Raw genomic sequence first — 17,680 nt, 5'->3', positions numbered from 1 at the left:
ATCTTTCAACTTTTTCCGCTTGCACTAAACATATGTTATTAATTAAAACTTTAAATGTTATTAATGCAAAAAAAATAAAGGATGATATATATTTATTAGTCATTACAAGTCATCTTTTTTTCAAAAACATTTCAAGCTCCAAAGTAATAATTAAAAAACGTTTTAAAAAAAACAGCAGGGCAATCCGAAAAATAGGATTTTGAACTTCAGGTTTGGGGGGACTGACCCGACACTTCACTGTTGAAGTTTCCTCGGACACTCGTGACTCCCTGTTGTCACACGCCATCTTGTGGTAGACAATTTAAAATACACCATCATTTGGACGAAGTGTTGTTGCCTAGAATCCAACGCCCAAATGCATTTATTCAGGTCAATGAGGATAACATAAATGCCCCTCTCAGATGCAACTCAGACTGCTCACTCGAATTGTGAACAGAATCAACTATTGATCGACACATTGTTATAGAACAGGAGAGGACGACAGTCCAGAAATTAAATCCTCCTTCCGGTCCTGGGGTCACTTCTGAGGTCCTTGGATCTTCTGGAGCAGGTACTCCATCTGCAGGTTGAGGTTGGGCTGTCCTTTCTTGGTCTTTTTGCTCAAAACCTGAAACATCTCTTTCTTCTTGTCCTTGTATTTCTGGATGGCAGTCTCTTTCTTCTGCTTGTTCGTCAGAAACTCCTGGAAAGCACAGGACACAGACCGGTTAACACTAAATCTAAACCGATTTGGGGGGAAAGTGCTTTTGGGGTCGTTATGGACACAAAACAATCACCTCATTCTTCTTCTTTCTCTTTTCATTGGCCTCCTGAAACTCCTCTTGTGCGACCTGGTAGGAGGACTTCCTCGTCAGTTTCCTCTTCATGCGGTTGCTCATGGGAATAACGGGCAGCGGTTTGGCCGGCTCCGGAGAGTCCTCCCTGAATGAGGACAGAGTTGGAGATCATTGGAGGACTTGTGAGGGTCAGGATAAAAGGTAAAATCTCTTAAATCATGTTGACTGCTTTTTTCTAAGTCCACATTGATATTGTGAATTAGAACTAAGGGCTGAAGGATCAAATAAATGGTGGTTTTAAAATGATGTTAAATTATGTTGGCCTTTGCTTATTATGTACCTGCTCTGAGATGCATTTTCCTCCCAATCTCTCTATGGGTCATGTTAGTATGTGGTGGCATCTAGTTTCCCTTTCAGGGATTAACACAGTTTATTATATCATACCTATACACAAGCACAATTCTTGTGCGTCACACAATTGATCAAACATATGACCACATCATTCTCCAGAGGTTAGGTACATGTATGGAACCAGAGTCCTACTTTTGTTCCTCTGTGGCCGCTGGCGCTTCAGCCTTCAGCGCTGGCGCTTCAGCCTTCACGGCTGTGCCGTCTCCCTGGTCGGTAACAGCTCCGCTCCCAGCGGTGGATTCTGTGCTGGCTGCTTGTTGCGTGTCAGCCTCCTTCACAACAGGGCTGTCTGTGTCTTGCGTCTCTGACTGAACACTGAATCGGGCAAGAGATCTTTTGGATCTATTTGTAAGAGCTTCGTTTTTCAGCTTGGTGCTTTCGGCCTCGTACAGATGTCTGAGATGCTCGGGGTATTCCTCCTTGAGCTGGGATTTGGGTTGAAGCTTTTTCCTCCTCTCCTTCGTCAGAAGTTTGTTGTACTCATGTTGGACTTTTTGCTTAAGCCTAAAAGCAAACCCTTGACCTAAGTCACAAATGAGCACAAACATAGAACATTATTTCCAGTACCATTGAGAGATCATCACTGAGTACCAAGATTGATGTGCATAAAAGGGCTTTGTAATACAACGTACCTTCACTCAAGCTCCCCTCGAATGTCTTGTTGTCCTGGACCCATTTCCTCTTGTTGGGACCACCTCGGTTTGTGGGACCCCCTCTGTAAGTCGGACCACCACGGTTTGTGAGACCACCTCTGTAAGTCGGACCACCTCGGTTTGTGGGACCCCCTCTGTAAGTCGGACCACCACGGTTTGTGGGACCCCCTCTATAAGTCGGACCACCAGCTCCTCTGTAAGTGGGACCACCAGCTCCTCTGTTAGTGGAACCCCCTCTGTAAGTGGGACCACCTCTGTTGGTGGGACCCCCTCTGTTCGTGGGACCACCTCTGTTGTTACCAGCTCTCCCCGCAAAGTTCCCTCGATTCATCTTGTCTTGTCTCTAGCGCAGTGAAGTCATTCCAGATATGATCAAATATTGTTTACTATTTCCACGCTACACCAGCATGCATCTATTTTTCCGACGCAGGTTGATGACGTATGCAAACCAAGCCAGACATTAAAATCAACTTCAGACAACTAAACTGACGTGGGCTCGTCCACCTGGATCCATCGGTTCCTTTTTCAACTGCTCATGTCTGAAACTGCTTTGGGCTTGTGGCACACACCGTTCGTGCGCTAATATCAAGTACTCTTCAAGTGCCCTCTTTGAAGAGTTTCAATGTCTTCTTTGAAGGATTCTCCCTCAGATATTCGGGCACGGATAGACGAAGTAAGGCGGTTTCTGTCAATAGCGCTGAGCATCGCTAACGCTCATACGGTGGAGTTCTACACTCACGATGTGTGGGGCAGGCTAATAGCTGTCACACCAGAAGAGGTCTTATCAGCCATCAGTTTTCAGGACGGCCACCAGAGGGCGCCCGAACGCAACACAGATGGTAAACCATAGCAGAGCCTACATGCATCCATGATCGACCTTGTGTTTGGTCAAATTGAATGTATGCTCGGTATTAATCACGATGATATTCCAAAAGACCCTAACTTATTTATGCATCATCCTTACAGAGACGCCTAAAACCACATTTGGGTTTTGCGAGAGAACCCATCGCCTGGTTGATATTCATACATTACTGGAGGCTGCCAAAGCGCTCTCTATCCCTGGCCTTGGAGTCTGTCTGTCCAGGAAGCAGCTGATGCAGTCTCTCAGAAAAGACTCCCAAGTCTCCACACATGCAGAGCAAGGTAGGAACGTTATTTCACACTGAGAATTGGATCTCATTTTATTGATCCCATCCTCTACACTTATAAAGAAAAAATGATCTGGTCTGTTTTTCCCAAAGCAGATGCAGAGAAGGAGCCGAGCGAGTTCATGAACTCCAAGAAGTCCCACGAGGTGCAGTCCATGTCGGAGGTGGTGTCCTGCCTCGCCCAGGGGTGCAGAGTCAATCAGGTAGACACTACTTAGTGGATCATACCATTTGAACTTCAAAACAAGGGACATTGGCTTATTATTATGGTACCATGTTCGCTCATCCACACCGAAATGATGCCATTAACATCTAGGGTACATATTTTATGGTACAGGATAGTCTTAATAGTTAAGGTGAAAGGTTCTGGGTTTGAGTCCCATTGTATATTTGTAGCTGTCTTTGGGTTAGTATTCTCATCCTTATCGGCTCATTAATGCAAAAAAAAAAAATACAAAAATTACAAAAGTAATTTAGCACATGAGTTGTAAGGGGCGGTGAATTTAGTTTTGAATAAACAAAGAAGCGTTGTCAAATCCTACCCAGCGTCTTCCTGTCCGCAGTGTTCTTCTGTGGTTTTATCTCAACGTCACGCACGGCGCGTCCCCCCCCCCCCCTCCAGGTGATCGACGTGGGCTCAGGTAAGGGCTACCTGTGCTCCTTCCTGTCGCTGCGCTACGGCCTGCAGGTGTACGGCATCGACTCCTCCAGCTCCAACACCCACGGGGCCCACGAGAGGAACCGCAAGCTGAAGAGGTTCTCCAGGGCCTACCAGACCCACCTGAGGAGCCCTCCTCAGCCGGAGCTCCCAGGGTCAGCGGACGTGGCGGCGGCGGCGACGGCGGCGGCGGCGGCGGCGGCGGCGGACGATAAACCCGTGAGCGACAGGGGCCAATCGGAGGACGTTATCGGTACGGCCGCCCAGAGAGGAAGGTCGGCGGTGGATGGATGTGCGCCCGATGGATGTGCGCCCGATGCAGTCAGAGAGGGAAACGCAGCGTGTCGGAGGGAGGAGGAAGAGGAAGACACAGCCCGTCTCAGGACGGAGGAGGGGGATGAAGAGGGTAAAGAGGACGCGGCGGCTTCCCCTTCAGAGTCGGGCGCCTCATCCATAGACGTGGGTTCGATTCCCGACGGCGATCCCGACGCCGTGGAGGACCCGGAGCCGGAGGACCCCTTCCTGGGCGCGCTGCCCCTGGAGGCCACCGAGGCGGTCTCCGGCGGCGGGCCCCCCAGAGCGGCCCCCCCCGGGCTCAGCGCCGCGGAGCGCGAGAGGAGGAAGCGGGAGAACCTGGCGAGGAAGGCGGGCCGTGGCGCCGGGGGCGGGGCCGGGGGCGGGGCCGGGGGCGGGGCCGAGGGCGGGGCGCTCTACTCGCCGCTGACCTCCTACGTCACCGCGGAGACGGAGCTCAGGGACCTCATCGACGGGTTGCAGGTGGGCCTCCCCCCCCCCCCCCCCCCCCCCATCCCCCCCTCTCCCCTCCCCCCCACTCCTCCCTCCCCCCCACTCCCCCCTCCCCCCCCCCCACCACAATCACAGAACATTAAACCTCGTCTAGAACACTCCGGAGGGTAGTAATATATATCCACTAGCCAAGACCCCCCCCCCACCCAGACCTCCCCAGGGCGTTCTCTGGAATGGCTGGGAAAGGGGGATAATGTTGCCAAATGTGCAGGATGTCGTCCTCAATAAATGTAGCCCCTGATCTTTCCCTCCCCAATGCCCCCCCTCCTCGCTCCGGCCCCCCCCCTGCAGGATGCGGTGCTGGTGGGTCTGCACACGTGCGGCGACCTGGCCCCCAGCACCCTGAGGATGTTTGCGGCCAAGCGGGAGCTGGCGTCCGTGTGCAGCGTGGGCTGCTGCTACCACATGCTGACGGAGGAGTTCGGCCCCCCAGCGCCCCCACCAGGTGATCTGACGGCACTGCAGGCCGCGCCCCCACCAGGTGATCTGACGGCACTGCAGGCCGCGCCCCCACCAGGTGATCTGACGGCACTGCAGGCCGCGCCCCCACCAGGTGAACTACTGCTCTGCAGGCCGCGCCCCCACCAGGTGAACTACTGCTCTGCAGGCCATGCGGCCACTCCACACCATGGAGTTGCAGACTGGTTTAGTCGTTACCATGGAGTTGCAGACTGGTTTAGTCGTTACCATGGAGTGACAGACTGGTTTAGTCGTTACCATGGAGTTACAGACTGGTTTAGTCGTTACCATGGAGTTACAGACTGGTTTAGTCGTTACCATGGAGTGACAGACTGGTTTAGTCGTTACCGTGGAGTGACAGACTGGTTAAGTCGTTACCATGGAGTTACAGACTGGTTTAGTCTTTACCATGGAGTTACAGACTGGTTAAGTCGTTACCATGGAGTTACAGACTGGTTAAGTCGTTATCATGGAGTTACAGACTGGTTAAGTCGTTACCATGGAGTTACAGACTGGTTTAGTCATTACCATGGAGTGACAGACTGGTTTAGTCGTTACCATGGAATAACAGACTGGTTTAGTCGTTACCATGGAGTGACAGACTGGTTTAGTCGTTACCATGGAATAACAGACTGGTTTAGTCGTTACCATGAAGTGACAGACTGGTTTAGTCGTTACCATGAAGTGACAGACTGGTTTAGTCGTTACCATGAAGTGACAGACTGGTTTAGTCGTTACCATGGAATAACAGACTGGTTTAGTCGTTACCATGGAATAACAGACTGGTTTAGTCTTTACCATGGAGTGACAGACTGGTTAAGTCGTTACCATGGAATAACAGACTGGTTTAGTCGTTACCATGGAGTGACAGACTGGTTTAGTCGTTACCATGGAGTGACAGACTGGTTTAGTCGTTACCATGGAGTGACAGACTGGTTTAGTCGTTACCATGGAGTGACAGACTGGTTTAGTCGTCACCATGGAACAACAGACTGGTTTAGTCGTTACCATGGAGTGACAGACTGGTTTAGTCGTTACCATGGAGTGACAGACTGGTTTAGTCGTCACCATGGAGTTATGGATTGGCAGGAGGCCGCTAAACAGGGTTTAAAGTGAGATGGTTCTGACCTTCTTCAACTAAGAAGGACATCCGGTGGAAGGCCGATGGACAACCGCCATCTCTCTGATATTCCATCCCCACCGACCCGCGCTGGATATTTCTCTTAGACATGGGCGATTAATCAATTTTTAATCGTAATTCTAATTCATGGTCAATAATCTATATTAAAAAAGAAAAAAAGATTATTGGTAAAAAATATATAATAATTGAAAAAATGTATGTTGGCATTTTACTTTTTTTTAGAGTAAAATGCCAACATGGCAGCGTGCGCATAGATTTTGCCTAAAGTCTGTGGCAACCAAATTTTGCTTTTGTTAATCATTGTTAATCTTCAAATAAAATCCAAATTTAAAAGATATATATATATATATATATATATATATATATATATATATATATATATATATATTTGTCTTTGATAGAAAAAATAAATCGATTATAAACCGAAAATCGCGTTTGGTTTGATAAAAGATTAGATTTATTCTAGAGTTCTTATCTTCAGGCCAAAGGGCCCGGCCCCGCTCCCTCATATCCCGGGGTCCTCCTTCAGTCCGCCCGGGTCCCTCTGAGCGTTCTGAGGTCTGCGCCGTGCGGAACGGCGACCGCGGTGCTTTCACGAGCTGCCGACTCGCACGCACGCTCTCCCTCTCTTATTATTATGGGATGCCTAATGACCTGGGCACTAAAGAGCCCGGCTCGGCAGTGTCTTTATGAGGACCTCAGCTGGTCTCCCCCCCCCCCCCCGCCCTGTTAACACGGGGACCTCTGAACCCCCCTGGTTCCACCGGGGGTTGGAGCCGAGAGGCCGTGACGACACGACCGCTGATGGGAAACACACTTGTAGCGCTTTCCTCCACCTCCAGCCCCCCCCCCCTCGGCTCCTCTACCCCTCCACCCCCCGCTCTCTGTCGTTGAGAACGAACGCAACGTTGTTCGTTCTCTCTCTCTCTCTCTCTCTCTCTCTCTCTCTCTCTCTCTCTCTCTCTCTCTCTCTCTCTCTCTCTCTCTCTCTCTCTCTCTCTCTCTCTCTCTCTCTCTCTCTCTCTCTCTCTCTCTCTCTCTCACGCCCGCGTTGCCTGTGAAACCGAGCTGCAAACGAGACACTTCTCAGTTCATTTGCTCAATGTGAACGGAAAAGGTGTTAATAGTTTAAGATTAAATCAAGCATGTGAGTACTACTTTATTAATCAAAGTACTGGGACATTTTCAGATACATCCCGCCCTTTCAAGTCGGTATTGACTTAACCTTCAGGAACCTTCTACTGACTTTGTCGTCACCACGGTTTCCTGTATTTAATTTATTCCTGGTTTTATCCAGGAATCCTCTTTTATGGAAGTCCCAGTAAACGCTTGGTGATCTTAAATTATTGGGATCCACAGACCCCCCCCCTCCATCACCACCCCTCCAGGCTTCTCCATCGCCCCCCCCCCCCCCCCAGTCCTGAAAATAAATATTTGGACCTCCGCATGCGTCCGCTCGCACGCCACGCTATCGGAAATGTTTGTGTTGTGTGGAGAGGCAGGGGCAGGGGGGTGGGGGCAGGGGGGTGGGGGCAGGGGGGTGGGGGCAGATGTGTCTGTTGTGCTGTCACACACAAACGCACACACACAGCAAGAGCCCCTACCCCCCCACTGCTAGCTTGTGTAAACATCTCCTGCCGTGTGTGTGTGTGTGTGTGTGTGTGTGTGTGTGTGTTTGCGGGAGACATGTTTTTAAGGGCAGCGGAAAAGCGTGTCCAGTCGCACGGACCGGACCATGTGTCAAGCAGAACAGGGGGGGGGGAGAGAGACCCCAGTGAATGTCTGTAGTGTTTTTGCGTCGGTAATACCTTGTTTCCTCTCCCGGCTTCCTGGGCCTTGACCTCCCTCACTGACCCTGCTGACGGCAGCGACGACATGAAAGGGGGAATGCAGGGCTTGTCAACCTCACTGTGTGTGTGTGTGTGTGTGTGTGTGTGTGTGTGTGTGTGTGTGTGTGTGTGTGTGTGTGTGTGTGTGTGTGTGTGTGTGTGTGTGTGTGTGTGTGTGTGTGTGTGTTCTAGGTTCCTGTTAAAAGTTACGCTGATATTCCTCAATAGCATAATATTACTGTCCTGTCAATCTCAGATGTAAGTTAACATAGCTAACATTTCTGTGTGTGTGTGTGTGTGTGTGTGTGTGTGTGTGTGTGTGTGTGTGTGTGTGTGTGTGTGTGTGTGTGTGTGTGTGTGTGTGTGTGTGTGTGTGTGTGTGTGTGTGTGTGTGTGTGTCAGATGGCGGTGTGTTTGGCTTCCCAATGAGCGCTTACCTCCGGGAGCAGTCGTGGTTCTGTGGCCGGAACGCCCGGATGTCTGCCTGCCTGGTGAGTCAGCTGACCTGACGTCAGTCAACACCTTTAAATCAGTCTGAAAGCATGGTCATCTAGATTGACATGACTTGACTTAAAATCTCTCTCTCTCTCTCTCTCTGTCTCTCTTTCTACTCTCTACTCTCTACTCTCTCTCTGCCTCTGTCTCTGTCTCTGTCTCTGTCTCTCTCTCTCTCTCTCTCTCTCTCTCTCTCTCTCTCTACAGGCTTTGGAGAGAGTGACAGTTGGCAAAGGGGTAAATCAGCTCTCACACATCTCTTGTATCAAAACTGACCTAGCAAATGATTAATGTTCTCACCGATAAGACCATCCACCCATGTGGAAAGGAAATGACCGAATCCTCCACATCCATCCTCGTTGTCTAATTCCCCTTTGACGTAAGAACCCTTTCTGCCCCACTATGGTCTGCTCGGTCCTGACGGCCTGCAGTCTGTTTGTTCTGCAGCCATGGCCAGCGGCAGTAAACGATACCGTGGGCCATTAAAAGGAATGTTTATAAATATTAATGCAATCACAACGAGACTGATTACATGCTGGAACACGGCGACTGAATAACAATAATAATGATGATGAGAAAACTAACTTGTTTGGATTGTTCGCGAGTCTTTTTACACCCAGCTTGGAAAATTGGCACTCGCAACTTTTCTTTATTCGGCTCAACATGGAATTGGAACGTAACCATTTCTAATGTTTTTTTGTATTGCTTTTTGGACTTTTCTTCTTTTACTTTCTAAAGTCTGATCTTTTTTGTACATGGCCTTTTCTCCCTCCAGATTCAAATGGAGTCTCTGTTCTTCCGGGCTGTACTGCATGTGATTCTGAGGGACCACTACGACTCGTTTAAGAGGTACATCAGCTCTAAGGCGAGCCGTCACACCCCCTAATGGTACTGCTTAGAGGGTACCTACTTCAAATCTGTTTCCACAATAAACAAATCCCAAAAGTTGGACCATTAATTGGTCCGAGATTTGTGTTTCTATAATTTTTTGCGATTCTGAAAAAATACGCCAAACATCGGAAACCGAGTTGATATTGCTGACCACTATATTCTGTCATGTGATTCCCTGAGTTGTGATGATTATTTTGGACGTTATTTTAAATTTCACAGAAAAAAAAAAAATTCCCATGACGATTGGACATTTATGCCAAACCAAAGAAATGCCTTATCAATAAACTGCAGCTACTGCAATTTGTGTATTGCTCTTGGCCGCGTTGCGATTTCAATAATATTTAGATTAATTCTTCAGCCCTAGGGTAGAAAGGTTTGTGAAAGGTTGTCAAATGAATTGAATAATGATGGGAATGTGTTACTAATTTTGCTGCCGAGTCGATGAGTCTGATGATGAAGCATAAATTAATTTGGTTCCTGAGGTTTTCATTTACATTATTCTAGTGTGTGTGTGTGTGTGTGTGTGTGTGTGTGTGTGTGTGTGTGTGTGTGTGTGTGTGTGTGTGTGTGTGTGTGTGTGTGTGTGTGTGTGTGTGTGCACCTGCCTCTCCCTCTCCAGTGAGAGACGGGTGGGCAACGTCTACTCCAAGTCCAAGTCCTTCGTGGACTACGTCCGTAAAGCTCTGGGCCGGCTGGAACTGGACCATTCCAAGGTCAGGAGACCACCCTGGTCCATTCCCTGGCCCCCTCTCTCTCTCTCTCTCTCTCTCTCTCTCTCTCTCTCTCTCTCTCTCTCTCTCTCTCTCTCTCTCTCTCTCTCTCTCTCTCTCTCTCTCTCTCTCTCTCTCTCTCTCTCTCTCTCTCTCTCTCTCTCTCTCTCTCTCTCTCTCTCTCTCTCCTAAAGCAGTTCCAACCCCGTTTCTGTGGGGTTTTGTACTGTAATGCAGCGTATAGTTTATTCTGTTCACTGCTGTACTTTCGGCTGGTCTAATTTCTCATCTGGGATTAATAAAGTACATGTTATCTTATCGTGAATACCCTAAATAGATGACACATATATCAAGTTAGCCATTCATTGCTTGACTCATTGTCAAACATTTGAGTATGAAATCCTAAAGTTTTCTTGGGAAAGTACAGCAACAACAAAACAAGTATTTTTGTCCTCCGTCTGCAGCTTTCTGACAGCGTCATCCAGGACTACCACGAGGCCTACGCTCCCCGGACGGCCGAGATGAGGGCCTTCAACATGGTGAGACACTAAGGACGCCAACACCCAGGGGGCCCTCCCGGCTTTATCTGAACAACACCCCACCCACGTCCCTCCCTCTCTTCATTACACCAAGGCTTACATTGTATTCTCTTTTTAACAAAGCCTTACTTAAAAGGGTTTAGATTCCTGCTAGCATCACAATGACCTGCTAAGCCCGCTCCTCTCCTACCTATTGTCTACCTGTTGTCACTCCTTCTGTAAACCGAGATGTTTGATCCAGCTCCTTGTAGGAGATGGTTGCAGTCTTCAGGGTGGGAGTGCAGGAAGACGATCACACTGGGGACAAAACAAGCAGTTTCTGGTTTCAGCGGCAAAGCCGCTAATTGTGGTGTCAAGTCGACCGACATCACACTTCTTCATGGAAGCATAAAAACAACTGACCTATGATGGAGTGATTAACACTGGCACCACAAGGTCTGAAACCTTTGAACATAATGCAACATATTCACTGTGTGTGTGTGTGTGTGTGTGTGTGTGTGTGTGTGTGTGTGTGTGTGTGTGTGTGTGTGTGTGTGTGTGTGTGTGTGTGTGTGTGTGTGTGTGTGTGTGTGTGTGTGTGTGTGTGCAGCTCAAGGTGATACTCGCCCCTTGTATCGAAGGAGTGGTTCTGCTCGATCGCCTCTGTTTCCTCAAAGAACAGGTACAGTAATTATGTTACCCCTTCCCAGTGTCTCCGCTGCACTCTGCGTCGTTGGGTACAGCACACAGTTGATCTGTCTTTCAGGGGACAGCCCGTCAACGGGGAGGGTTACGGGGGTGTTGTACATTTGCCCAACCTAGCGAACAACGGTGAAAAGTAAATCAAATCATGCACCATGGCATTGATGTTTGCATCACTATAAAATAGAAAAATGCAAAAATGTGATAAATGAATACATGGAATATAAAAAATCAGTAGACAATAAGTATGCATTATCAGTATGGATCCATTGCCAACACGGCACCCAATGTCTGTCTTGGTTCAAAGGTACTTCTGCCCTAACATGTCCTCATTAGTCTATTGGCCGGGACGGAGAACAGGGACCCGGCTCCCCACTGACCCGCGTGTAGCGTTCTGATCCTGGGTGATTCCACTGTGCAGTGTAGACTGGGGGGGGGGCTGGGAGGGGGGGGGGGGGGGGGGGGGCATGTGTTTCCTTCAGTGAGAACATTTGAGCCTGAAATCAGAGCAGGACTTTGGAGAGAGCATTTCCACCGTCGAGAATACAGGCGACGGCGTAATTAACCTTGGCTGGTAATTTAACATTTCGGCGCTCGTCCGAGCCAAGAGAACAAAAAAAGAGAAGGGGACACGGTGATCTGGCTTTCTGGGGTTCACACACACAGCAGTGATATATGGGGCCGCGCCAAATGCTTTGAGCTTTGCCTTTGAATCACTGATTGCGTATGTGAAGCAATTAAACTCACTCTGTCATCTGGTGTATGTTAGCTGAGCTCTACCTGCAGGGTCCCTGATGCTGACGGCAAGGGGACGGGAGAACACACAAAGACACAGCTCTTTGTTACAGTCTGGCTCATGGTCGGAATAACAACAAAAAGGGGAAGAATCACATTCAAACGATTCTCCACTATTGATTTATGTGAGGCCAAATGGTTGATAAACAAAATGTAGCCCTTTGGTGTGGAGGTCAAAGAAGCTTTATATAATGGTGTTGATGGCGGTTGGGGTTTGGTGTGCTCAAAGAAAACAAAATATGTGTAGCGTAGCCCTGTGGCTAATTATGGCGCAGAGAGAGAGAGAGAGAGAGAGAGAGAGAGAGAGAGAGAGAGAGAGAGAGAGAGAGAGAGAGAGAGAGAGAGAGAGAGAGAGAGAGAGAGAGAGAGAGAGAGAGAGAGAGAGAGAGAGAGAGAGAGAGAGAGAGAGAGAGAGAGCAGTTAGTCAAAAGTCAATGAGCCACCGACGGCAGACCGGCAAAACACAAAGAGAGCGTCGATCCAGGGGAAAGGGTTATTGGTTAGCCTACTCCTATTCAGAGCTAGTCCGCATGCACCTGATACAATTACTGAACACATGTGGCACAGGCACAAAGTGTACGAAATGGTCCCAGGGGCTTTATAACATATATCTTTAACGTGTGTGTGTGTGTGTGTTTGTGTGTGTGTGTGTGTGTGTCTGTGTGTGTGTGCATGCGTTCGTGCACCACAGGAGGATATTGCGTTCTCCGCCCTGGTGCAGCTCTTTGATCCCCTGCTGTCGCCAAGATGTTACGCCGTTGTTGGGGTGAAAACGGCTGGAATAGTCGATTAGTCACGAAGATCCAATTACACTTTCATCCAGCCATATCGCTTTACTTTTTATATTGTCCCTTTTTTCATTTTCTGTTCCTTTTTTTTATTTATTTTTTAAGCAATGCAAAACACTCGTAAGTCTTACCATTTCACAACTCATGACGCAATTTAGTATTCAGAGCCTAAACGTCTTTCTCTGTTTGCAGCAGAGGGGAGCGTTTGGGTTTGATATGGAACCGATCTTACAAAGGTTACACCAAGGCTCCCGCACTGTCCCGCGTGGGAGCAGAGTGTGTAACAGGAATATATAATAGTTTTATCTCATTATGGGAGCGTTTGCCACTGTGTCGGTCTGAGAGGGGTTCTTAGAAGGAAAGGAAAATCCTTTTAATGGACGGATAAGGGGCCCCAAGGGGTTTGAAAGGGGGGGCCCCTCTTACCCCGTTCCTTTTTTGTGTTCCACCGGTCTGGAAACACCATTTCAAGGCTCCTCACACAAAAAGCACGCACAGAGAAGGAGTCTTTACGATCTCCCTGGGTTTGGTCGTGTTGTGTTCCTGGACATTAAACGACCGCTCCGACCTTTGACCCGCGGAGGAGCTCAATGTACTCGACGCAGCGCTGAACGTACGGGGAAACACACACAAAGCAAGAGTAAACATCGACACAATTTGGTGTGGCTGGGACGGCTGTTCTGACCTGAAGTAACCGAATCATGATACTGCTGGTATTATTGAGTTAATACTGTCTTGTGTTTTTAGTGTGTGGCGAAAAAAGCTACCAGTTAGTTGTACATCAAATTAATTTTACATTGTTTTAGTGAAAGTGTTTCCGACTGTTGAATTGAAATAAATTCAGCTTCAGATTTGAACTTTTGTATTTTATTGTACCTGCCTCCATAATACTTACTTTTTTAATCTGCAATCAGCATATCTACACTGTAACATTTATAACTTTCCTTTTTATAAGACCTGCCCACAGAACAATGAGGAACTATATTTGAGGTACATTACGCCGAAGCATAAGTGAGTTTTCTCCCTTCCTTCCTTCCTCCTTGTGCCACCGCTGCCATCATCTATCACTGTCAGCGTCCCTGCAGCCTATCTGTGCATCTCTCAACGTCCCCCACAGTAAAACTCGCTCCCCGAAGCTTTATTTATAGAACTCCTCTGCAAAGACGGCTGATGAAGCAGTTTAGTCTGTCTGGACTTTATTTGGGACATCACCCACCTCCACCCCCACCACCACCCCCACCCCCACCACCACCCTGGAGTCAGGCTGGATAAATGCAGCCTCAAGCGCTTCAAGATGTGCCTGCGGTCCGTCCTCTGGGATCGGGAGCGCCTCTCGTCCCCGGCTGGTGGCTCTGGTCCTGACTCACGTCCCGGCCCCGTGTCCCTCCGTCCTTGGGGCTCGCACGCATGTTTGCCTGCGGAGCGGCCGTATAAACACACACAGATGAGCGGGCTGCTGCGGCTGCACGCTGGCGTGCTCCCGCTGCACGGCTCTGCCTCGGACCGGCGGATGTTGAATAAGCAGCGATGGCTCGGCTGCCCCGGTAACGACCACAGACAGGCACGCACTCGGCGCGCTGAGAGGTCCTCTGAGTTCAAAGTCAGCCGTGGTGATGGCAGAGAGGGCCGCTCCCTGCACTGCAACAAAGGAGACAGAAATAGTCTTAACGGGGAATATCATACCCCGGCCGTCTGTCACCTTCCCCGACCTTATACCGCCGCTACAGAACCAACAGGAAGTGGCAGGAAGTAGGGAGGAAGCCATGGGAACCTCACCTACCGCCATGGCTGACGTGCTGACGTGTGGTGGGGATTCAATCTGAGGACATCTGCAAAAATGAAAGGGAAATGGATCGTGGGACTGCTCGAGTTCCTTCCTCAGACTTCCTCCTGTGCTTAAGTAAGGCACTTAAGAGCTACTAATCATGGAGAGAATAGGATAGGATCTAAATCAGCCGATACTCAAGGATCCTTTCCAACAAATATATCATTAGTACCCTCACTTTGTTATCCATTGGGCTGCATAGTGAAGATATATTTGCATGCCATAGGTCATTCTTTATGCAACCGCTTTTTGAATTGCCGCCAGAACAATCTTCTTCCTCTGCAAAACTCTGTTCCTTCTTTGATTACTGAATAATCAACTGAACACGTGAAAATAGAAGCAGCATGTGAGTTTCAGGGGCTGCGATGTCAATCAAGCTACAAAGTCAGCTCAAAGAGAAGTTGGTATGTTGGAAAAGGGAACGGGTGTTGAGTGACACTTTTGTAGATAAGCCAGAATGTTAACATCTATGTATTGGTTTATGTTATTATACACACACACACACACGGTCTATCTGTTCCCGTGAAATTCCACGAGTTTATTTGCGAACACAGTCGCAAATACTTGCTTGTCATTCTACTCCGTCATCCCTTCTAACAAACCCATGAAAGAACCCTCATGTGAACACGCTTCCCAAAGGCCTTGTACTCATCTCTGAGACCGGTCCAAATGCAGACAGACCGAAAAAGAAACTACAGTCTGTTCCAACGGGTCTGTAGAACTCTGCTAGATCCAATCCTGCTGAACACGTTCTAGAACCAGGCCTGTAGAGCTGAACACGCTCTAGACCCAGGCCTGTAGAGCTGAACACGTTCTAGACCCAGGCCTGTAGAGCTGAACACGTTCTAGACCCAGGCCTGTAGAGCTGAACACGTTCTAGACCCAGGCCTATAGAGCTGAACACGTTCTAGACCCAGGTCTGTAGAGCTGAACACGTTCTAGACCCAGGCCTGTAGAGCTGAACACGTTCTAGACCCAGGCCTGTAGAGCTGAACACGTTCTAGACCCAGGCCTGTAGAGCTGAACACGTTCTAGACCCAGGCCTGTAGAGCTGAACACGTTCTAGACCCAGGCCTGTAGAGCTGAACACGTTCTAGACCCAGGCCTGTAGAGCTGAACACGTTCTAGACCCAGTACTGCGTCAACACTTCTCCGCTGACGTTAGCATAAGATCAACATAGCAACATATCGGTCTCTGCTGTTAGGGATCTTTCAATTGCCGCCTCCCTCAAAGGCTTTAAAGAAACCGGCCCGCTAAGTAGGTGCTTTGACTTGGAGTCTTTGAACTTCAGCAAACTTCGTGACAACAATATCAATACGGGTGAAACCTCTCAGCCTGGCCTGATGATTCACATTTTCCGCTAGCCTGGCCCGGCTTCTTCAAGGATGGATTTTTCTGCAGATTAGTGAGATCTGAGGTGAACCATCTGGGAACAACAATTGGACAATTGTGCAACATAGGGAACTTTGTATGAGCAACTAATGGTATAAGCCTAATAATTAAATCAATAATATTCTACTGATTTTTGCCAAGATAATATTTTGTCGCTTCTTGTAAATACGTTGAAAACTTTTTGATTGGTCTTTATAATCTGCATTATAAATCATTATCAAAACTCTACAAAGGTGTTGAGATCTCGGAATAATCATTCATCAAAATATAACACAAAACAAATGTTCAATTATCCTCGCTTTCATTTAAATAATTACTGTTTGTAGCACAATGAACAAAAACAGATGCAACAGAAGACAAAGTTAACCTGCATAATTTCTTCAAACTGTTTATCTTTCCCGTTCACGTTGTGTGTTCTTTTTACTTTTTGTTTTGTGGGCTCTCTGAGGTTGATATTAATGCCTCATGCTATCCTATTTCTGTCAGGGTGTGGTCCCCAGAGACCATTGGTCCTGAATGTGATTATGTGTTTTCCTGTGTGATGTGTATCTGTAGGGGTTGAATAACGAGGAGTTCCGCACATTAAAAAGCAAGGAGGGAAATTGTCATTAGTGGCCCTTGGCTGACTTGCAAAGCTAATCTCTCACCAACAGTCTTTTCAAACCTCATTGGAAGTGACCGGTTTACTCTAAGAATTTCCCCCCAATTTGTTGGCTAATTGATCATGTTTAGTATTCTATATGCAGATTGTTGCTGAGCAATAGAGCACTGTGTTTATTCTAGATCCAGCGTTGCATCCGTTAACGCAGAAACCTCAGTCACAATGTCCTCTATTGAGCAGTTTATGCAACTAATCCGCATCAATCATTTTGTCACACACAGATGACTCCAACATACTTTCCGAATTAAACACTTGCTTTGGCTGCGACACAATTCAAAACGTCCTCTTGATGCTTGCAGGCACATGTGCTTTGAGTTGTGAAGGCGAATGTGACTGTCAGTGGCATAAACACAACAAAGACAATAACACAGAATGAAGGGGAACATACTTTTAGAAAACATAACAACCGTTTCGGTTTGCCCAGTGGCGTAACATCATGGTGATATGCCTAGGTGCAAATATTTATTTTGTGCCCCTGGACAGGATTTCTTTGAACGTTGCGGATCAAAGTGGTGTGCATAACGCACACATCGATGATGTTGCCTCTTGCCCTTTTATAGTAATTCCCCGTTGTCCATTTGACACATGACAACCACCTTAATCGGTTACCTCCCACACATGCACACATTTGTTTATTACACACACACACACACACACACACACACACACACACACACACACACACACACACACACACACACACACACACACACACACACACAGTAAAACATAACAAACAAAGATGCATACATAAAACTGCATACAAACACATGCGTTCATGCACGCACACACACACACACACACACACACACACACACACACACACACACACACACACACACACACACACACACACACACACACACACACACACAGTAAAACATAACAAACAAAGATGCATACATAAAACTGCATACAAACACATGCGTTCATGCACACACACACACACACACACACACACACACACACACACACACACACACACACACACACTTAAAAGCGCTACAAATCTCAAATTAA

The 17,680-nt window shown here is 48.0% G+C and overlaps 2 protein-coding genes across 9 annotated transcripts; one reads left to right on the top strand and one right to left on the bottom strand.

The window, feature by feature from the left end:
• Positions 1–75: 75 nt before the first annotated feature.
• On the bottom strand, positions 76–2,598 carry ccdc59 (coiled-coil domain containing 59). 3 transcript variants are annotated; one of them, XM_030342398.1, is made up of 5 exons: positions 1,937–2,598; positions 1,820–1,900; positions 1,320–1,710; positions 777–921; positions 76–682 (listed from the first exon to the last, which is right to left on the bottom strand). In XM_030342398.1, the coding sequence occupies exons 1-5, from the start codon at positions 2,169–2,171 to the stop codon at positions 518–520; spliced, it is 1,017 nt and encodes a 338-aa protein (XP_030198258.1). In that variant the 5' UTR covers positions 2,172–2,598; the 3' UTR covers positions 76–517. The 3 variants fall into 3 exon arrangements, with proteins under 3 accessions (XP_030198258.1, XP_030198259.1, XP_030198257.1); XM_030342399.1 differs by having other exon boundaries at positions 1,820–1,882; positions 1,955–2,598; XM_030342397.1 differs by having other exon boundaries at positions 1,820–2,598.
• Positions 2,407–13,638, top strand: mettl25 (methyltransferase like 25). Of its 6 annotated transcripts, XM_030342388.1 has the most exons (13): positions 2,407–2,679; positions 2,807–2,983; positions 3,082–3,191; positions 3,611–4,423; positions 4,745–4,898; positions 4,935–5,006; positions 8,285–8,373; positions 8,585–8,614; positions 9,153–9,226; positions 9,888–9,981; positions 10,443–10,517; positions 11,107–11,178; positions 12,685–13,638. In XM_030342388.1, exons 1-13 carry the CDS (start codon positions 2,463–2,465, stop codon positions 12,784–12,786), a joined length of 2,079 nt encoding a protein of 692 aa, XP_030198248.1. In that variant the 5' UTR covers positions 2,407–2,462; the 3' UTR covers positions 12,787–13,638. The 6 variants fall into 6 exon arrangements, with proteins under 6 accessions (XP_030198248.1, XP_030198247.1, XP_030198250.1 ...); XM_030342387.1 differs by having other exon boundaries at positions 3,085–3,191; positions 4,745–5,006; XM_030342390.1 differs by lacking the exon at positions 4,935–5,006.
• The last annotated feature ends 4,042 nt before the right edge of the window (positions 13,639–17,680 follow it).

The sequence above is a fragment of the Gadus morhua genome, chromosome 19, assembly GCF_902167405.1.
Source record: "Gadus morhua chromosome 19, gadMor3.0, whole genome shotgun sequence".
NCBI lineage: Eukaryota > Metazoa > Chordata > Actinopteri > Gadiformes > Gadidae > Gadus > Gadus morhua.
The sequence above is the reverse complement of the archived record's forward strand: the minus strand, read 5'-3'. Positions and strand labels throughout refer to the sequence as shown.